Source organism: Trachemys scripta, chromosome 2 (assembly GCF_013100865.1).
Source record: "Trachemys scripta elegans isolate TJP31775 chromosome 2, CAS_Tse_1.0, whole genome shotgun sequence".
Taxonomy (NCBI): domain Eukaryota; kingdom Metazoa; phylum Chordata; order Testudines; family Emydidae; genus Trachemys; species Trachemys scripta.
Window position 1 is genome coordinate 240987926 of NC_048299.1, and position 21610 is coordinate 241009535.

The 21610-nt window shown below is 42.9% G+C and overlaps 1 protein-coding gene across 2 annotated transcripts in view; it reads right to left on the reverse strand.

Annotated features, from left to right (window-relative positions):
• Window positions 1-7071: 7071 nt before the first annotated feature.
• The window catches only part of RAD54B (RAD54 homolog B), a 113624-nt gene continuing 99085 nt past the window's right edge, over window positions 7072-21610 (reverse strand). The window contains exons 10-15 of one of the 2 annotated variants that reach the window (XM_034763289.1): window positions 20482-20772; window positions 15685-15860; window positions 13794-14055; window positions 12227-12293; window positions 11770-11970; window positions 7072-8293 (exon numbers count right to left, since the gene is read on the reverse strand). In XM_034763289.1, coding sequence (XP_034619180.1) covers window positions 8073-8293; window positions 11770-11970; window positions 12227-12293; window positions 13794-14055; window positions 15685-15860; window positions 20482-20772 — 1218 coding nt within the window. In that variant the 3' untranslated portion in view covers window positions 7072-8072. Of the gene's footprint in view, window positions 8294-10816; window positions 11627-11769; window positions 11971-12226; window positions 12294-13793; window positions 14056-15684; window positions 15861-20481; window positions 20773-21610 lie in introns of those variants that run through there. The other variant, XM_034763290.1, reaches the window with a different exon arrangement.

Genomic DNA, 21610 nt, shown 5'->3' on the forward strand with positions numbered 1-21610 from the left:
AGACCAGAGGCTGTGAATTCCACAGTAAAAGGTCCTCCATGGAGAAGTACCCTGCCAGCTGTCTCCTTTCTTTTAAATCATGGTAGCTCTAGCTTGAGCACCTCCACTGAGGCTAACAATGTCAGTCTGGCTCAGAGAAAGAGGCAGTGTCTCAGGTAGTTTGGTGTTAGGTCATTTGGGGCCTTTCAGGGATGAGGTAAATGAAGTAATTGAATCTGTGTGTTCTTATAAGAAAAGTGTCTCTCTACATTTCTGGGTATGCTGAGGATAGCAACATAGGGTCAGAGTTGAAGTTATTTGGGTGCCCTAGCGACATGAAGTCATTACGTTTGTTTGGGGGACCTTATTTGACCCTCTCCAGTGGCTGGTGTGTGTTTGTTGTAATTGAAACCTTAACTTGGATTTCCCAAGTTTCCTAAGTTAACTTTTTCTTTTTAACTGAAATATTCTTTGTCTGCATTTTCCAAAATGGTTAACCTCGCCCAACAATTTTGGAGGGGCACTTGGGACTATTTGTTCATTGGCTGAGCTGGATTTCTCCTATTTAGGGGTTCATTGCATTGTACCCTCATTCTACAACTTCTGGGAATATATAGCTGTATATGGAAGGCTCACTTCGCTTTTTCTTGTAAGGTGTATGTGGTTTAGCCCCTGCCCATTTGGTGACTGATAAAGCTGCTGGGTCAGACCTGTGGTAAAGTCCTGCATTCTCAAAGGTCGCAGAAGGGAACTTTGGGGCTTAGCAAGGAGGAGATTAGGGTAGAGCCCTATGCAGATACAAAATTTGTATTTGCATCTGATCCATGATCCAAATAAATGATCCGTGGATATCTGCACATAAAAGTGGATATAATCAGATTTGCAGGGCTTTAGATATAAAATTTGGCTCTGCATCCATCCACAATCTGCAAAAATGGTCTGTGGATGCAGATATCTGCAATATAAAGCAGATATCCATGGATTTGCAGATCTCTAGATTAGGGTTCTCCAGTCCAACATAAATGGGTGGGAATTTGAGAAAACTGAGCACCTAGGGAAGATTGCCACAATCTGTAAAACTGAACAGTATTTTATGGCTCCGTGACTCATTCTTGCCCCTAGCCTTGGGTGGACAACTAACCCTGTCACTGACAATCAAGTCTTACCTCCTAAACGTCCCAGTTTCCTGTCCTCAATTACCCTCCCTGAAAATCAGCAACTGTGTTTGTTGTGTTGTCTTTGCCCCTCTCCTATCACACCTGCAGATTTGTGCAATGTATTGCTTCATCCCAACAGCAGCGCATTGGCTTGTCAGGCATACTGTACTTTTGAATGGAATCTAAACTACATTTTGATAGAAAACAAAACAAACAGATTACCTACCTTCCGTGTTTTTGAGATGCCTAGAACCTGATTTTCTAAAGCACCTAATGATGCAGATATAGACATACAGTTTGTGTAGAGAAAATCGGTTAATTATTATACAGCTTATATTTCAGATTTGTTTTCCTTACCAGAATTTATATTTGCTGAAATTTAAGTTTGCTGAAAATGTGTGTGCGTGTCTGAGAGAGGAAGAGAGAGAGACATCACCAGTTTCAAAGGCTGCCTAACTGGTGACACCATTGCAGCAGTGGGGTTTTCTCTTTGGAATTCCCCATTTAGTATTGGCACTGACAGCAAACAGAGGGCACGATCACTTTGATTAATAAAATGTGTGTGACATTGCTTAGCAACCAGAGGTTGTTTCTCTGACTAACATTCTCAGGCAAGACTCATGTGAATGTAACTTTGTATCACCGAGGAATGCAGGAGTCACAATCTCATTTTCATGAGCTCAGAAGAGTATGAAAGAAACGTTATTTACCTAAATGCTTTATTACGACTGTTCTAATGCAGCAGAGACATTTTAGCAAGAACAGGTGAGACGACAGCAAGGGTTGGAAGGACACCATGTACAGATGGGGAGAGTGCAGCTGGGAACAGTGTGAAGAAACATCTGTTGCAAAAGTACTTGGTTTGCTATCATCTGTTTAGTTCTCCCCAAAAGGCTACTCAGTGTAACAAATGAATGACTAAATATCATTTCAATGTGGCAAATACAAGGAGGACCTCTAAGGATACAGCTTTGACACTCTCCTGGAAAGCATGTGAAACACTGTCTTTTTGTCATTAGGCTGGTGCAGTGTTAACTCCTGGTAAACAGCCGAAGACCAGCACAGCCTGGGTTTCACCCTTTCTTCTATAGTAATGTTCACACACTTTTGACACTTTGACACTGACTATATATTAAAGAAGGCTATAAGGCTACATATTCTATATATTTGCCCTCCCCAAAACAGTTGTTAAAAACCAACACAAGTAAAGATACCACCACCAAGCCATTAGAAAAAGCCAGGAAACCCCTGTTGACGCCCTCACTCAATCCCTGCAACCGACAGCCATGATTTCATTGTCTGCACATTACCCCACTCCCCGTACTAGGGAGTCTCCTCCCTCTGCCTCCACCCTTAAGTCATCTTCTGGCACCAGTCCCACCACTCCTTCCGCCTCCCACTTAGAAGAGGGGGCAGGCAGAGTGGAAAATTTGCACCTGGAGTGTCTGATGAGCAGCGGCTTCTCCCTGCACTTGGCTACAGGGGAATGCTTGTCAGACTGACCTGAAGAGGTTGGTCACACTGGGACTCCAGCTAGGGAGGGTGAAGCCTTCTCCCAGAGCCTGGGGGAGGGGGACACAACTGATCCTACTCTCCCCATCCTCCCTCTCTTTTTCATGGCTGTTTAACCCCCTTGATTCCCCTTGCTCCAGGGAGCCTGGGGGTAGACGTATGGGGCAAATAGGCATGTTGTGGGGCAGGAGAGCTGCTATCGGCCTACTTTAACAGTGTTCTTGCTTGCTTGTAGAATCAAAACAAAGCTATGACAGACATATATGTAAGTGCTGATAAATGCCTTAGCTACGCTAGCAAACTGAACCTTTGCTGGCAATGGCTGTGAGCAATGGGTCTGCTTAACCAGGGCAGAAATGGTGCAGCCCATGACAAGACTGTTTTCAGCATCCGGGAAGTGTGACTGAGATGTGGTGGTGCCAGAGCCCTGCACGCTCAGCGAGGTCTGGACCAGTGACAGAGAACTCTGTTTTGTACAGTTAAGTGGCAAGATTCTAGAGTCCATAGAAGGGTCAATGCGCTGGGCTTGGCAATCAGGTAAAAGACGTGAGGGCAGATCTTCACTACCCGCCGGATTGGCAGGTAGAGATCGATCTATCGGGGATCGATTTATTGCCTCATGTGTCCTAAGGAAGTTTTGTGGGAAGGGGAGATGCAGATGACTAGCCCGGGAGGAGGAATATCCCATCTAGTCATTTCATTCCCTCTCCCCCTCCCCACTCCCATGGCTCCACTATGGCTTTGATCCAAGGATTTTCTCCCCTCTACAGTACACAGTAGTGGGAGCATTTGGGTCAAAATTAGAGTCAAGACATGAAAACTGTGTTACAATTTACTTAGCAGAGTTAAGTTTCAAGGATAGTTTTTACAGCTGTGGGGAATGTGGCTTTGTCCCGTTCTCACTAGCATTAAATCCATGTTCGGGGGACAACTGTTGGCAGCAATTGCTGACTGCATGTCCAAGGGATTCACTGTCTCTTGAAACCCAATCTGCACACGAGTCCCATGGGCAGAGGCTGCTCAAGGGCTACATTGAACCAGTACAACTGTGCTGAATGCTGGGCTCCAACCTGCCAGCAACAGATTGAAATCCAGTGAGTGATTTAGAGCTCATGTGCCACTGCCAGCTGGTGTGGGGTACAAGTGGATTGAGAGTACCCCCACAAGCTAATTTCTCTGGGAAGAGCACAGTGCCTGTCTCTCTGAGAGCTCCCAGATGACTGGGTCAATGCAATTGCCATTTGGGAGGAGGAAGCACATCTTTCCCCTGCTCCCTGCCAGCCAGAAGGAACTGCTGTGCCTGAACATAGCTGAAGGACTGAAATAAATTAGGGTATAAACTGTGACCTATTGATAAATGGTTGACAAATCCAAATACCTGTGTATGTAAATTGCCGTTCAGGCTGGAACCTTTGGCAGTCAGCAAACCCCTGCTTGGATACCTTTTGGGCCCCACCAGAGACAGAGATGCATTTGAAAGAGAAGCAGACATAACCCAGGAGTAAAACCGGTTATGAAAATCTGCTTGTTACTTGAACTAGGAACTACAGCTCTGTAGGGCATTCCCCCAGCTTCCAGGCAACCTTCCAGGGCAAAAAACCACTAGGGAATCCTCTTAGGGAAGCCCAAGGTTCCAGACAGCTAAACAGAGAGATTAGTAGAACTATGGCCTAACTGGGCCTTAGATTATTATTCTTGTTATTGCAAGAGAGATTCATGGTCCCACTGCTTTGTCTGCTGTATCAATGCTTCAGTGAGAATTATTTCCCACCAGATTCTTACTTTCAGGATTTAGCACCAGACCCTAGTTCCTGCTCTGGCAACACAAAGGGGCTGGATTCCCAAGTGGGTATAGAGTAAAGGCAGCTCCCTTCCTGCCCACTACAGGGACATGTTTGGAGAGCACTGCAGTATGGGAAGTCTCAACCAGCATAACCACCCCTTTGAACCATGACCAGCCTTTTTTTTTTTTTTTTTTTTTTTTAGAGCAGCCCTGAGGCTGGTCTAAATTACTTCAAGGACTGCACTAGCTTTCACCCGCCCTGGAGATTAAGGGAGGTCAACAGCAAGTCGCAGCCACTTTTGCCCCTCCCCAGCCTGGCTAGACCCAAGGACTGGGACCTTGGTACCTGCTTATATCTGCTGCATTGAGTCCCATCTTAGGTAGAGCATTTGCAATGGGGTGCTGGTTGCAGCTGTGATTTACAAGATGTGACCTTTCACTTGGATTATAAATCATGTGGTATTGCCCTCCTTTCAATGAAGTTTATAAAGAAATTACATTTTATTTACAGCTGGGTTGTTCAGCAAACCAGTTTCCCAATATGCGTATCTCTGAGTTTACTGTAGAAAACTGGAGATCAAGCCTTATTTCTACCTGGAGGATAATTCTGTGCACCATGCTTTGGGTCAGTGATCAGTTTAAAGTTTAGTGTAAAGCACCAAAACTTCTGTCCACAATCTTTGGCAAATGCCTACATCCCTATTTCAGTCTTTTGTTGTTGTGCAGCTCTTACTTTACAAATTCACCCTGAAATCTGAATTATGGATGCTGCCACGTGAAGGCTTTTGAAGTCTGGTTAAATCCTAACGGCTTATGTGCAATCATTTGTGCATTGAATCTTGACGGCAATGAGAAACAGTACTATGAGCTGCTGCTGACACCATCAGGTCACCCTAGCAAAAGAGGTTGTCTTTCAGCCTTTGGAGAGTCTTGTCTGGTAAGAAAACATGCATAAGTTTGCAGACAATACCAAGGTGACAATACTAGCATACAACTGTTTTTTTTTTTTTTCAAATCACTGTATTAAGTTTATCCCTCAGTAACAGAACCTCTTTAAGGTAGAGCAGTTTTTTCCCCTTGTTACTTTGTACAGCCTCTCAGATTGTCATGCCACAACATATCAGTTATTTAAACTGCATATGAACAGAAACAAACACAGTTTACATTAAATTTTCATTCCATAGAAAGCACATGAATGAACTACTCTCCTTCCACATGCATTTGGCCTGCAAAGGCTGAAATCTCACTTTGCAAATTCCTGATGATAACCCTGGGCAACTGGCAAAGATTGTTCGAATTTGGCATTTTAGAACCTCCTGTGTTTGTCTGCTCCACCAGCAACTGTATTAACCGAATAGAAACATATCAAATTTTTATTTGGTCAATTTATGAATCAATAATGAGGTACTTCATGTGTATGTGTGTGAGTCAACACTGCCATCACCTGAATTAAAGAAGATGTGAACCAGGGTGAGTAAAGCTGGAATCGGGGAAACCAAGCACTTAGAGCTGAGGTTAATGGAGATTGAAACAATTTTTGTAATAAAACAAACATGTTTCCCCCTAAAATCAGGGTAATCCCCAATCCAAAACATGGTGCATTTGAGTCTCTCTAGCAATATGTACTGTAGCAGGAATAATAGGGTAGATTCTCATCTGCATCCAAGCCCTGTTTGTCTAGCGTAGGTGTGGCATAGAGCCTGTCATGTGTTGCTGATTCTGTGGCACACTTTGCCCTGCTGTGACAGAGCAGCACAGTGGCTGTTTTAATCTATGGTAGTGGAGTATGGGGTCTAAGGCACAGATCCTCAAAGTTATTTAGGTTCCTAACTTCCAGCCTAAATATCTTTGAGGATCTTGGCCCAAGACACTGTATGCCAGCTGAGCACTGGTGTAAAGGAGGAGTCCCCCCTACGTGCTCACATACCAGAACAGAAACTGGTAGGTGCAGAAACCAGCTCTCCTGCATTATGCCAGATGAGAGCTCCCACCCCCATCAAGGGAACTCTCAGCTGGAATAGAGCTGAGCTGGAATTCTAGCCAGTAATGGCCTAGACCGTAACTGAGAATCTGGGTGTGTATTAACTAAAACTGATCATGCAGAAAAATAAAAGGTTTTGACCAAAAATAATTTGCACCAGCTTATTTCATTCTGATCCTCAATGGAGGACACAGACTGACACACCAACACAACTTGTCTTTTAAAGTGTTTACATTTTAGTGCCCCCCTCAATCTCTCACTTCCCTCCCCTACTTAGACTACCCACAACCATTGCATTTAGAAAGTTCAGTGCTTTCTTGGTTCTTGTCATTAATTCTCTGCACTTAGATACCATGACAGGTGCACCAAAAAACCCTCACAGATTCACGGTGGAGTCAGTGGGAACCAGGACAACGGGAGCCCTAAATGTTGTGAACAACTAAAACAGAGGACAAATCAATTACAGTTATTTCCTGCAGGTTGCGCTTTATAGTGGAGACTCCAGATACCAAACACAGTTACCAACTGTTCTGTCTTTCTACAGCACCTAACACACTGAGGTCCTGATCAATGATTATGGCCCCTCAGCACTACCACAATACAAATAAATAAATACCAATGAATTCCAAATTACAATTTTAATTTTATTAAAAGTGATTTCACTTTCTAGAAACTTCTAGTATTCCTGGAAATAATGCCACATTTTTGTTCATAAGATTCCATTTTTCACATTTGTGAATAAAATATTCTACTCAGAGAGGAATTGCATAGCTGAGATACCACACAAGGTACTTTTAAAGCTACAATTGTTATTTCAGATTCTTATGCCTGATCACATAAAGAAACAAATTATTATCCTAATATTATACATGCAATTACATTGTATGAAATGCTTTGAGAGTCAGAAAAATATGTTCGCCATATGTATTTAGATAGAAATAACATGCACCTGCATTGAGTATACCTGGGGACCACAGAATGTTAATTTCCTCAATTAAATGCACTGTGCACTGCTGTTTCTCATAAAAGATGGTCAAGCACAATTAAGTTGTGGTCTCAGAATCTGGGCCTGATTGACCACTATGCTATTCTAGTTTTATGATGGGGTAACTCCACTGAAACCACGAGTTATATTGGGGTAAAGCTGGAGTAAAGTAGTGGTGAATCAGACCCATTATCTTTACAGGTGCAGAGACAAATCCAGTCAGAGACTTGTAAACATCACATTTATACTATAGCTTAACGTGCCTTCTAACATCCAGCTGCTATATTACTAATAATACAGAGATGACAATTTATCATTATCATTGAAAGAAAACTGTCAGGTAGTTTAGGTCTAACTGCGAGGTTGTGTAAAATAGTTTAACCACTACTAATTATTATACCAAACCAGCAGATATGTTGAAAAGCAAATTCAATTTTTAAAATTCTTTCAGTTATAACTATTTACTAATAAGGTACTTTTAATCCGATGGCATTTCTCTAACTTTACAAAAAACATCAACAGCTGTACGTTTACACAGAAACCTCCTCGTAAAAACACAAGGCCTAAACTGAGTTTTGGCAGTAACATAAAGGCTACTGCATACTTTATTTTTCTTAGAAGACTGGCACCAGCCAGTACAAGGCACATTATGTACATGGAAAAAATAATTGAGTTTTATGGGGTGGGAGTAGCTGGATTGGTTACATTTTGGAAAATAAAAGAAATATTATTCTTTATTCTTTCAAGGAAGGGATCAGCAAGTGTCTGGTGCTGCCCTGAAAAGTGTTTCCATTGCATCAGCTGTGACATAGAAAGAGGTTTCTTTGAATCAGCCTTCTCATGATGTTGTCCCAGCTGGCAACCTCTATACACGGGGAGCTTTTCTGAAGAAGGATCTGAAAAGTGATAAAGTGAAACAGAGATTGAGAACTACCAAGAAAGTTCTCAGTCTGGATCAGTATTCTATTTTCCAGAACAGCAAGTGAAACCTTCTATAACAATAAAAGCCACACACAACAAAGGGTAAATTACTTGTTAATTTTGTTTCTCAGAAATCCCCCTCTGCCAGCCCAGAGTATAAGTCCTTGTACAAGGAGATGTAATGGAAAGTTTCTTATCTGATAATTTCCTTTCTGCTAGCAGCATCTCCTGCAATTCTGTGACACATGGGCTATTCCCCTCTTCTCCGCAGTTCTGGAAGTGGTTCAGTGTTGCAGCCTGTGCTGGTACTACCCCCCTTTCTGGCTTCCTGCCAGGAGTCATTCCAGAGCTGTGGAAAATATCTTAGAATAGGAGTAACAATAACCTGAATGCCAACCAGTGAACTATGTACAGTGGGCTACTTGGCCCACAAACTGTAGATATAGAAATTAAATGTTGTTCTTTGGCTAATAAAGCCATACAGGGTAGGAAGAATTGTGGGAGATACTGCTAGCAGGAAGAAAATTACTGCTAAGAAATTTTCCATTCTGCAGCTCGGCATCTCCCACAATTCTGTGATGTAGAGGAAGTAGCAAGCAGGCAACATTCCCGTCCTCTTCAATTCCCAGGCACCTCCCCCCAACCAGCCTGCCCCTCCTCCTCTAATCAGCCTGCCCCGCCCATCCTCTGAGGCCCCGCCCCTGCCCCCCTTCTTGGAGGCCCCACCCCCGCTCACAACATCCCCCCTCCCAAATGCTTGCTCCCCCAACCCTCACTCACTCATTTTCATCAGGCTGAGGCAGGGGGCTGGTGGGGGGGGGGGGCTCTGGCTGTGGGTGCAGGCTCTGGGGTGGGGCTGGGGATGAAGGATTTGGGGTGTAGGAAGGTGCTCTGGGCTGGGGCCGAGGGGTTTGGAGGGTGAGAGGGGGATCAAGGCTGGGGTGGGGTGAGGGCTTGGGCTGGGCAGGAGGTTGGAGGGGGGGTGAGGGCTCTGGCTGTAGGTGCAGGCTCTAGGGTGGGGCTGGGGATGAGGGGTTTTGGATGTAGGAGGGTGCTCCAGGCTGGGACTGAGGGGTTTTGAGGGCGGGAGGAGGATCAGAGCTGGGGCGGGGAGGGCTCGGGCTGGGCAGGGGGTTGGGGTGTGGCGGGGGGGGAGGGCTCCGGCTGGGGGTGTGGGTTCGGGAGTGGGGCTGAGGGGCTTGGGGTGCAGAAGAGCGGGATGGGGATCAGGGCAGGGGCAGGTGGGCAGGGCATGGGAGGAGGTCAGTGGGTGCAGCCTCCAGGTGGTGCTTACCTCAAGCAGCTCCTGGAAGCAGCGGCATGTCCCCCCTCCGGCTCCTATGCGGCTCTAAACACTGCCCCGTCCACAGGCGTTGCCCCCTCAGCTCCCATTTGCCGCAGTTCCCAGCCAGTGGGAGTTGCAGAGCCAGTGCTTGGGGCGGGGGAAGTGTGCAGAGCCCCCTGGCTGCCCCTATGTGTAGGAGCCAGAGGGGGGACATACTGCTGCTTCTGGGAGCCTGCCTTAGCCTCCCTGCACCGCCAACTGGACCTTTAATGGCCTGGTCGGTGGTGCTGACTGGAGCTGCCAGGGTTCCTTTTTTAACTGGGCGTTCTGGTCAAAAACCGGACACCTGGCAATCCTATCTTCCCACTGCCAGCCTGCTCCTCCTCATCCTCTCCCAGGCACCTGTTCTCACCAGCCTGACACACACCCCATGGTTCATGAACCCCTGCACCCACCCATCCCAGTAGCCTCAGCCCAGCATCCACCTTTAGTATTTCTGTAACGGTATTTTTTGGCTCTTGCATCTTATTCTATCTAAGTGTGTGGCTGCTTATATGCTTACCCTTGGGATGGGAAAAAAATGGCAGAACTCTACATAAGATGCATAATGCAAACAACTTGCACTCTGTCATCTCCATAACTTCTTGGACAAAATCAGGGTGTGTGCGCAAATTTTTTCCCTCTGGGAAGGTCTAATATACTACTGTAACTGCAGCTCTTGATCAAGTCACTATCAGGATACTAGGTAAAAAAACAGGCCCTGCGCGCGTGCCCATAGAAAACATAGAGCTGGATCCACTAGGTATATTTTACCAGCTCACATGAGCTCCATTCCCCCCCAAGAACTGAAGCTCCAGCTTTTCAGCCATGAAAAGAACACAAAGACAATGAAATCAGTGGATTGCTTGTCAGAGTGCTTTAACCAAAAGTAAAGTGAAAACCAAAAAACTCTTCACTATAAAAGCACCCTACCTTAACCATACAAACCCTGCCAGACTTTAGGTGAGAAGAGGAGGAGAGGTGAAATGAGCAAAACTCTAGTCTATCTGCTGGAAACATGTAAACAACCAAACAGGATCAACCCCTTTTTTTATTGCTTAATTTCCTGTCTGCATCTGCTGGTAAGAAGACATGCACTCAGATGGCAGGCTTAGGAGGATTTTAGAAGAATAATTCTTACCAACTGCATTTTTACTTAGTGCTGTTAAAATGCAATTTTAAAATGTTGTAGATATTTCTTTGGGTCTCATTACTATGATAGCAGAGAGTGTCTATTTAGAAGAGATCAGCATTTGCACCATTGTCACACTAGTAGCGCTATTATAGATGAGCATCTCATGCCCATCAGAAGAAGGGAACTTATTGAGGCAACAGATGCCCTGTTTCTTAGATGCTAGGTCTGTCATAAAGGTTAGACCTGATGGAGAGCTACCTTAATGAAAACAAGATTAAGACTTTTAAAAAAAAAATATGAAAACAAAAAATCCTATCCCTAATTTAAATCAACTATATGCAAAAAAGTATTAAACAACACACCACACAGAAAGAGTGGAAAGGGAGGTATTAGGAACACTAGTGGAGGTGGCACTACTTATATCTTTGGCATAGGGCAAGCAGAAGCTAGGGGTCTGTTTTTGCACCCTTCTGCTGACTGTTCTAATCACTCTTTTCCAATTTTAGATAGTAACCTTGCCACAAATGGTTGTCTGTATTTTGGGCACTATTACACCTTTGGCCAGATCCTCAACTGATGTAAGCTGGTACAGTCCCAGTCAAATCAATAGTGCTACAGTGATTTACACCAACTGATAATCTAGTCCCTGGTTTGTATCATCTAATCATTCTTGCTTTTGATACTTTCTTTCTCTGAGTTTCATAAATAATCTTGCCTGATTATAACCATTGTCACTAGTCCAATTTGCCTTGATTGGTTTAAGGATTTAAGAGGCTGTTAAAAGTAGAGGTCATTAGTTCAAGGAATGACTCTTTTCTCATCATCAGCTGATGAAAGGGTCCTGTGGATCTGAAAAAAAAAATCAGGCATAAGGCAATATCATGAAGATCCAATAAAGAATTTCATTACTTTAATCCTCTTGTAGTGGGTGTCCCTGGAAATGGATGTACCAACCCTGCAAGTGCCAAAGAGATAAAGAACAGAAAGCTCACTTTGATGGTCTTTCTTTCCCATACAGTTGCACTCAAGTAGGTCATGGGTAACACAGCTGGAATCTTCATGTAGTATAAAGAGATTTTTAAGTTCCTCAATGGAAAAACGGATGTGTTCAGATGTCTTGGAAAGGTCTACGACTGCCCCAGAAAGGCCTTGCTTGCTGATCTGTCTCTGATAGATCTTTTCTTCTATTGAGCCTGCATTGAAAAACACTTCCGTTACATAAGATTAATTTTAAACCAGTATTTCTAAAGGTAGATTCCATTTGCTTGATAATTGCATAATTTGAAATGCTGGAATATTACCTTCAGTTACTAAAAGAATAATCAGAACAAAGCAAAGACATATGTTTATGAGATTTCCAAAAGTGCCCCACCCTCTTCTGATACTTGCCAAGATTTGCCTCCCTCCAGCCTATGTTAGAGTAGCATTTACATGTATAATATTTCTGACCTGTAGTTAGCAGTCTGTAAATATGCACAGTGTGTTTCTGACCATCTCTCCACACCCTGGCCATTGCCTAAAGAAGATAAAAAGTAAAGATGTTATTTGAAATCTCATTACACAAAGAACATTAGCTAAAACGTTTATTCTTTTCTAATCAAGTTCTTAGCACTTGCTAGCTCCTTAAAGGAACACTGTCAAAATAAATTTTTCCAAAAGATTGTCTTTATCTGTATTACTATTAAATCTTAGGTTATTAAATCTGAAATATTTTTAAAATCTAATTTGCTTCTACCATTTACTCTCTGCCTCTCACCTTGCTTAGATTACCACATGAAATTAGATTAGTCCATTTCATTTCTGCTAGCCCTAGTTTCACTTGTGGCTTTCAGGTATTAGCATGACTGTGTTGGATTTAGGTTTCTAACACTGCACAGGAATATTTAAGTTCCTCCTCCCTCCCCCCAAATATTTTTTTCAATATTTATAAAAACAGTGAAAACATGTTCATTTCAGTTGGGTTTGGAAAAATCAGCTTTTGCAGAAAACCTTTAAATCTTAAAAAATTACTTGACAGTGTCCACTTAAGCAAATTTTTGGCAACAATTTAAGGGTTACAAGTACATATTCAGCACAAGTTTCAGTATTTAGCAAGCTGTAATATTTGTGGCTGATTTTACTAGACTGTGTTTCAAGCAATACGACAAGTGACCACATGATGGTGCTGATGAAGATCAGGAACAAGAGCAAAGCCTTTGAGTTCCACTCAGGTGATAGCAATTAGCATTACGGTACAATCTGAGGCGATGTATTGAAATCGTAAGACTTTTTTTTTTTTTAAAGACATTTAACATTTGTTAAAAAACAGTTTTATCCAAGCACTCTTATGCCAGATAAAATAATACCTATAGAGCTACTGCAATCATTACAAGAATAGCAGTAACTATTTTTTTCTTGTAACATCTACTGCCATTTGATTTTGTCCCTTTCTTCATGCTACTCAGGACCTCTCCCCTTAGCTCAGATGTAGCTGAGCTCCCTGTTCATCAGCACACACCGCACATAATGATCAGTAGTTTTAATTTCATTTTCTTTTGGGAAACATGAGAGAGATGATGGCCATTCTACTAGAAAATCAAAGTCAATAGAAGACTGGGCCATATGAGAAACCCCTCCAGGGAGACCAGAGATTTATTCCCCTAAACTTTATGCTCCTTGTTTGTCCCAATCAGCTGTTCTAATTTAATTTTACCCTGAATATTCAAACTAGAGACAAGCATCTCCTGGCTAAATGTCACAATACAAAAAGAGATCCAACGGCTGATCGATATGGATAGCAAAGTTGCATGGGAATCCTTCAGATGTGTTTCTGATATGGAGACAAAGCTAATTTAAACAATCTGCCAGACAAATTTTTCCTCCTTTCCCCACATAATTACACTTGTCTAGTTGCAGGCTGAGCAATATTCAATATGGACCAGAGGTTTAAGATCTGACATTTTAGAATCTATCTCCTCATCAATTAAAATCCCATTTGGTCTACATCCCATCCCCGATACACACAACTGTATCAAACCTGAATATCTGTGGCTGGATTCCAGTCAATATCATACAGAATTAAATGAGATGCTCCAACAAGGTTCAGACCTACACCGCCAGCCTTCGAACTCAGCAAAAAGATAAATGCTGAACGGAATTTATTATTAAAACTATCCACAATCTGTTGCCTCTGGGAGATAGGAGTGTGTCCATCAAGTCTTGTATAAGAATATCCATAATGTTTGCACATCTCTTGCAAAATATTCAATGTCTGTGTATAATTAGATACCAACACAATTCTGTCAATCAGAGAAACAAAGAACTTGTTATGTTGTGCATTAGTAGTTAAATCTAATAAAGCATTATATTTATTTATTGTAGACAACTGAAGAAATCAAATGACAACTCAGATAAAAATTGCACATCAGCCTGATTTTACTCACCTCTCTTTAAAAATTAAGTATTTGGCATTGCAAATAAAGACATCAGACCTACTGTGAAGCATTCAAATAAATTATTAATGTTATTTTTTCAATAGGATTTTGCTTAATGTACAAACAGGACCAAGCACAGAGATAGGATTATAAAATTTCTACTTACACAAACTAGGTCTTGCAAGAGGAACTATATGCGCCTGTATGTGGCTCCACTTAAAGAAAAAGCTACTGTGACATCACTGCACAATTTGAGAGATTTCTGAGCGGGAGTGGAATTACAGATGGGCTAACTGGGGGTCATTTATCTGAAGAAAATTCCTCCTCCCCAAACTGGGGTTTGGCAAAATGGGATGAGGGAAAAAGGAGGGCAAATGACTTTGTAAATATTACAGATTTTTGGTAAACTTGGTCTCCTGGTCTTTTGAGCTATTGATATCCCACTTACTTCTACTACATCTGCCTACCATTTAGCAACAGCTTTTAAAGGTTTTCAAACTGTGGAGCACGCCCCACTAGAGCGGCATAGAAGAACATTCAGGGGGGCAGGCGGGGAGGCCAGATGGCTTGGGCCAGCCGCCCATGGTGGAGCTCAGGGAGGGAAAGCCACCTCCATTCCCTGACTCACCTCAGCGGGCCACCCAGCCTGCCAGGGTTGGGTGGGGAGGGAGGGGGCGCGCAACCAAAAATTATAACAAAGTGGGGGCTCAGCTCCAAAAATTTGAAAACGGGGTGGAGGTGGTGCTTCCTCCCCAAGCCCCGCTGCATGGGGCTGATGCCCAAGCTGCCTGCTTGCCCCACTGAATGTTCCTTTGTGCCCCCCTAGGGGGACGTGCCCCACAGTTTGAAAACCTCTGCTGTAAATTAACAGTAGGAGGAGACAGCAGCTCCCTTTATACTGACACACTGGGGAGTGCTTCTTCCTGACATTCTCTTTTGAAAAGGAACTTATAGACAGCTAATGTCTCCTAAAATGGAGTAAAAGGAAAACCCTGAATGACAGCTAGTCATAAACATGACTATACAGGAGAGAGCTCACAGTCTAGTAATTAAAAAATATTTTATTGAACAGTTTAAAATACTGAGCACATTAAATGATTGCCCCAAGAGATACAAAGTGCTGGAAAGTCTATGCACGTAACAGGCAGTATGTCACAGAACAGTAGTTTCAGTGTGAGACATCTGCTTAGTTGGTAGAACTCAGCATGAAAAAGAAAAACTAGATATCTGTCCAGAAATAACAGAAACAGAAACTTGGACAAGTGTCCACCAGCTGTAATTCCTATGTTAATAATTTTAACAAGAGGCAAAGCTATAGAGTCGAATACATGTATGTATGAATAAGTATGCTTGGTAGCTGTGCGGAGTGACAGATCCCTCAGGGTAAATATTTTGGCATAATGTTTGTGTGAAAACAGAAAGTGGGATAATCAAAGGGATCATCTAAATTCAAAAGTACCTAATATGTCTCTCCTTCCTTTCTTTCTCTCTCACCTTTCAGAAGGGCTGAGTTCACTGATCGCTGCCAACAGCTTTGCCAGGACCTGTAATTTTCCTGAGTCAGTTTCAGTGAAAGTGGTGGAGGTATAATCTTGTGGGAAAATATCTCTCAAACCTTCATAAAGATGGGATTCCTCAGATTCATCACAAGTTGGATTACATTCTTTTTCCTATTAAAAAAAAAAAAGATTCATCTGTGGTAACCGCATGACTTTTTGAAAAGGTACTTAAAAAAAAAAAAAAGCTTTGTCAATATTTTCATTATGATTACAGAAAGCATTAAAGAAAGACAAGACCAAGAACGAGCACACAGATTTTAATGAACAAACAAGTCATCTGGCTGATAACCTCTCATCATTGGCTCTACTGCAATTTTTACAAACCATTATTATAATAAAATTCAACTTGATTCTATACCCTATACACTAATGTCTCATCTACAACTGGATAGAGGATGGGGAAGAAAACAGTATTGCTCACTCCTGCTTCTCTGATTTAAAAGTAGTTACATGACATCAGAAACATATGAGAGGTAAAGTAATGCTTTGTTTGCTCCCGCTTCATTCTGTGCCAGCTTATTACAGAGCTCTATGGGCATTTATTTTTGAGAAAACTGTTCTCTTCCCAACCAGAGATTAAATTACTGAACTGAGAGGATGAAGAGCAGCTATCAAAGGGATAATGCAGCCAGAATGAAGGGGTAGAGGAAAAATGGTAAAATCACTTAGCTGCAGTCTAACAATAGCTATATCAGTGTAATAAAAATAACAGCAATAAAACCAACTTGTGTTTATCTCTCTCTCTCCATCCCACCAATTTCTACAGAAGTTAAGCTTTCATGTTAAAAAGTTTCTAGCATTTACAGTGGTGAAGCAAATTTATTGAACACAGTATTCTCTCTTTGAGTCACAGACAGAGACTGAAACAATAGCTCTTGCAATAGGTTTACACATCTACATCTCAATTAGATGTTGACTCCAAAGCAGAGGTCCCCAAACTATGGGGCGTACCCCCCCCCCGAGGGGTGTAGAGGAATGTCCTGGGGGACATGGCGGGGCCTGTGGGGTAGGGAGAGACCACCACCCAGCCCCTTCTCCACCCCCATCTCTGCTCTGGTCATCCCCAGCTCTCAGCCCCGTTCCTGGGCCCAGCCTTGGCCTGGCTGGCTCCACTCCCAGCCTTGCCCCCTACCGCAACCTGGCTGCAGCTCCACCCCCGCCCCCATCCCCAACCTCAGCCCCTGGCCACAGCCCCGTTTCTGGCTGCAAATCCACCCTCTTGGCCCCCTTCCCCCAGTTCCCATCCCCCCTTCCCCAGAGCCACGGCCCCACTCCCAGCCCCAGTGGGGGGCATAGATGGGGTAAGGGGGGCATGACCTTAAAAGGTTTGGGTCCTGCTGCTCTAAAGGCTATGGATATTAATTTTAATGTCAATCTAATTATGCCTTTTGCAGCTGACATTTTAGTAAGAATACTGAGGGAATCATAGAAATGTAGGGCTGAAAGTTACCTCCAGAGCTCAGCTAGTCCAGCCCTCTGTGCTGAGGCAGGACCAAGTATACCCTATACCATCCCTGGCAGGTGTTTGTCTAATCTGTTTTCAGAAACCAACAACAGGGATTCTACAACCTCCCTTGGAAGCTATTCCAGTGCTTAACTATGCTTATAGTTAGAAAGGTTTTCCTAATATCTAACCTAAATCTCCCTTGCTGCAGATTAAGCGCATTACTTCTTGTCATAACTTCAGTGCACACAGAGAACAATTGAACACCATCCTCTAGAACAGCCTTTGAAGACTATCAGGTTCCCTCTCAGTCTACTTTTCTCAAGACTAAACATGCCCAGTATTTTTAACCTTCTCTTATAGGTCAGGTTTTCTAAAATGTTTATTGCTCTCCAATTTATCCACATTTTTCTTAATGTGTGGCGTCCAGAACTGGATACAGTAGTCTAGCTGAGGCCTCACTAGTACTGAATAGAGCAGGAAAATTACTTCCAATGTCTTACTTACAAGACTCCTGTTAATACATCCCAGAATTATATTAGCCTTTTTTGCAACTGCATCACATTGTCAACTCGTATTCAATTTGTGATCCACTATAACCCCCCAGATCCTTTTCAGCCATTCTATCATCTACCCAGTTATTCCCCATTTTGTAGTTGTACAATTGATTTTTCCTAAGTATAGTACTTTGTACTTTTCTTTATTCAATTTCATCTGGTTGATTTCAGACTATTTCTCCAATTTATCAAGGTCATTTTCAGTTTCTCCAAAGTATTTGGAGGTGTCATCTGCAAATTTTATAAGCATATTCTCCACTCCATTATCCAAGTCATTATTGAAAATGTTGAAACGTATCAGACCCAGGACAGAGCTCTGTAGCACCCCTTATATACATCCTCCCACTCTGACAGTGAATCATTGATAACTGCTCTTTGAGTACGGTCTTTCAACCAGTTTTACATCCAATTTAATATAGAACACATTTCCCTAGTTTGCTTATGAGAATGTAATGTAGGATGGTGTCAAAAGCCTTACTAAATCCAAGGTATACCTCCTGCTTGCCCTCATCCACTAGGCCAGTAACCCTATCAAAGAAGGAAATTAGGTTGATTTGGTATGATATGTTTTGATAAATCCATGTTGGCTATTACTTATTATGCTATTATCCTTTAGTAGCAGTACATCCTTCCCATATCAATGCTGGTGAACAGGGTGGAAACTAGTCTCTTCTATTCCTCTCTGTCATTTGCTGCTGCTTTCATTTTCACTATGGCATTGAGATCTATTATTACGCCCTTCCTGCAAAGAGTTCTTCATAAAGTTTCTATTGGGTGCCGTTTTTCTCTCACACCAGTTGGCTTCCACTTGACAGCATCTATAATTGCTTTTAATCATTCCCCTATCATGGAGATTAGGGGGTTTAGTCCCAGGGTTCCCCCCACTCAGGCCAATCACTTCCTTCTGGGGTCCCCACTGGTTTTCACCCCTGCCTCCTTCTTCCACCTAGGACTCCCCAGGTGTTTGGCTGCCCAACCTTCCAGGGTTGGGGTTGAGTGCTTGCTTCAAAAGGAGCCTTCCTTGGGTAGTTGGGTCAATTCCCTGGCTGTTATGCATCTTTCTACCAGCGTCATCATCTCGTCATAGGTGGACGGCTCGTTCTGGCCTATCCATTTGCGAAGATCTGGTGGCAGTCCTCGCATGTAATGGTCCATGATCAGGGTCTCCAAAATCTCCTCTGGGCTGGATGCCTTGGGCTGTAACCACTTCCATGCGAGGTGTATTAGGTCGAATAGCTGGGACCTCAGGGGTTTGTTCCCCTGGTATTTCCACTCATTGAACCTCTGGGCCTGTACTGCTGCCATCACCCCTAATCGTGCTAGGATCTCTGCCTTAAGCCAGTATAGTCAGTGGCATCCATGGCAGGCAAGTCAAAGTAGGCCTTCGGGTCCTCTCCACACAAAAATGTGGCGAGAATGCTGGCCCACTGCTCCTGGGGCCACACCTCACGCTGAGCAGTCCTCTCGAATGAAATGCCTCTATGTCATCTTCCGATGTCATCTTTGGCAGACAGCTAGTGGCCTTCAGGGTTCGCATCTTGTCGGACCCCCAGGCCTGGGTGGTGAGGATCTTTAGCTGGTTCACAACCTCTCACAAGAGGGCACAATCTTGGGTCGCCTGGCCCATCAATAATTAATTGGTTTCCTGCTGTAGCCACATAGACTCCGGTTGTGCTATTGCCTGAACCCAGGTGACCTCCTGCTGGGCTGCTGTGGCTTGTACCAGGGCTCTTACCACCTCCTCCATTGTGGTACAAAGCAAACAAATGCCTTTTGAAAAATCAATTAAATTGATGAAGAGGGGAGCATGCCATTGTACATTCTTCTGTGATGGTCCTTAGTATGAATATCTGATCTACACTGGATCTCTTGGGCCTGAATCCAGCCTTTTTTCGGCAAGAAATTCTAACTTGAACTAAGGAACAGATTTGAGGCATCACCAATGGCAGAGGAAGATGAGACACTGACTGGACCTGAAGAAAAATAGGCAGTGTTCAGAGACAATGTGATTCAAGCTGCAGCAGATGGAAATCAACACAGACAGAGCAAGAACTGGATGTGGCATATGGAAAGTACTGAAAGTGAAAGTCCTGAAGGCTAAGATCAAACAAACAACTGGAAAAGACAGAGGAGTATAAGAAAGCAAAGCAGTGAAAAGCAATGCAAAGAAAGATGTGGAGATGTATTGAAGTTGACACTGAAGCTGCTGCTATGAAAGGAAACCACAGAGCTGTTTTCCAAGTGACTAAAACACTGTGTGGAAATTTCAAAACAGGACACGGGACAGTAAAAAGCAAAGATAGAAAAATGCTTACAATTGAGGAAGAACAGAAAAACAGATGGGCAGAGCATTTAAAATATGTCCTCCATAGACCCAACCTCACTTAGTACCAGATTTTGATTAAGCACGTTAACCTGATCAACTTGAAAATAACATCAGTTCAAGGAATGTCAGAAGTACAAACTGCAGTCAAAAAGCTGAAAAGTAACAAAGTGGTGGAAGATGATCAAATTACAGCAGAAATGCTGGAAGTACTTGATACCACCACCCTAATGAAACTGACAGAACTGACTTTCTAATGTTTAGGTTTTTTGAAAGCTCTAAAGGATATAATTTTGGGAGGGCATTTGTGGAACTTCACTGATACAGTTTTTAATAGTAACTCATTTTAATTACTTTTATTGTGTAGGAATGTCTAATTATTTGTGTTGATATATATATAGTAAATACCTTTATGGCTTTAAACAGAAGACAGGGATGGTTGCAGAGTTTTTTCAAAGCTCCTATACATATCAGATGAGGACTGTTTTCTAGTACTCCTTGTAGGCAGGATCTAATGACTCGAGAACTAAGCAGTTTTCTATAGAGTTCAAGCTGCAAGGCTGTTGGTCGGCAGAAAAGTATGCTCTCCTTTTTCGGTGGGAGAAATTCGTTTATGATCTCTTGTGTTCTTCTAAGAATAAACAGTCCAGTTAGGCGAGTGAGTTCTGCTGCTCTTTTCTCTCCTAACTCCTTTTCTTCCTAATATAACAAACAGAGGTTTAGATATGACTTCACAAGCATGTTCAGTTATATCACAATTCTTTGCTATATGATTCTTAATCAGGTAGTAGTGAACACAGTTTATATGTATGATACCACTTTCTGACACAGGGTTTTAATGATTAGTTCCTTCTCAATTAATATCAATGTATTTGGTTTGTCATAGGAGTTTTTAAACTCTTAACCTAGGCAAGAGCTAATGCACTATGAGTCACTATAGACTCAAATTATGTGGCAAGGTTCCTGATTTATGCAGCAAAGCTGCACTGAATTCTACAGAACCGTGCTGACGTGATATATGAATGGCATCATATCGCAATTTGTACAGCTCCTAAAATGTGGAATGGGCAGACAGTGGCAGGAGTTGAAACAGTGTCTCAGGGCTTGTCTACACTGGCACTTTACAACGCTGTAACTTTCTCGCTCAGGGGTGTAAAAAAAACACGCTCCTGAGCGCTGAAAGTTTCACCGCTGTAAAGTGCCACTGTAGACAGTGCACCAGCGCTGTGAGCCACACTCCCAGTGCTGGTAGCTATTCCCCTGGTGAAGATGGTTTTTTCATAGCGCTGGGAGAGCTCTCTCCCAGTGCTGGTGCCATGACTACACAGCCACGCTAAAGTACTGCTGCAGCAGCGCTTTAATGTTACTAGTGAAGACATGCCCTTCGAGAGAGTAAAGGAAATGACTGCCATCTCAGAGCATATCCACACTTAAAATGCTGCATAGGCACATTTACACCAACTGGAACAAACTACCAAATAAACCACTATAGAACTTTAATGAAAATGCTCCACACTGACAGGAGAGAATTAATACA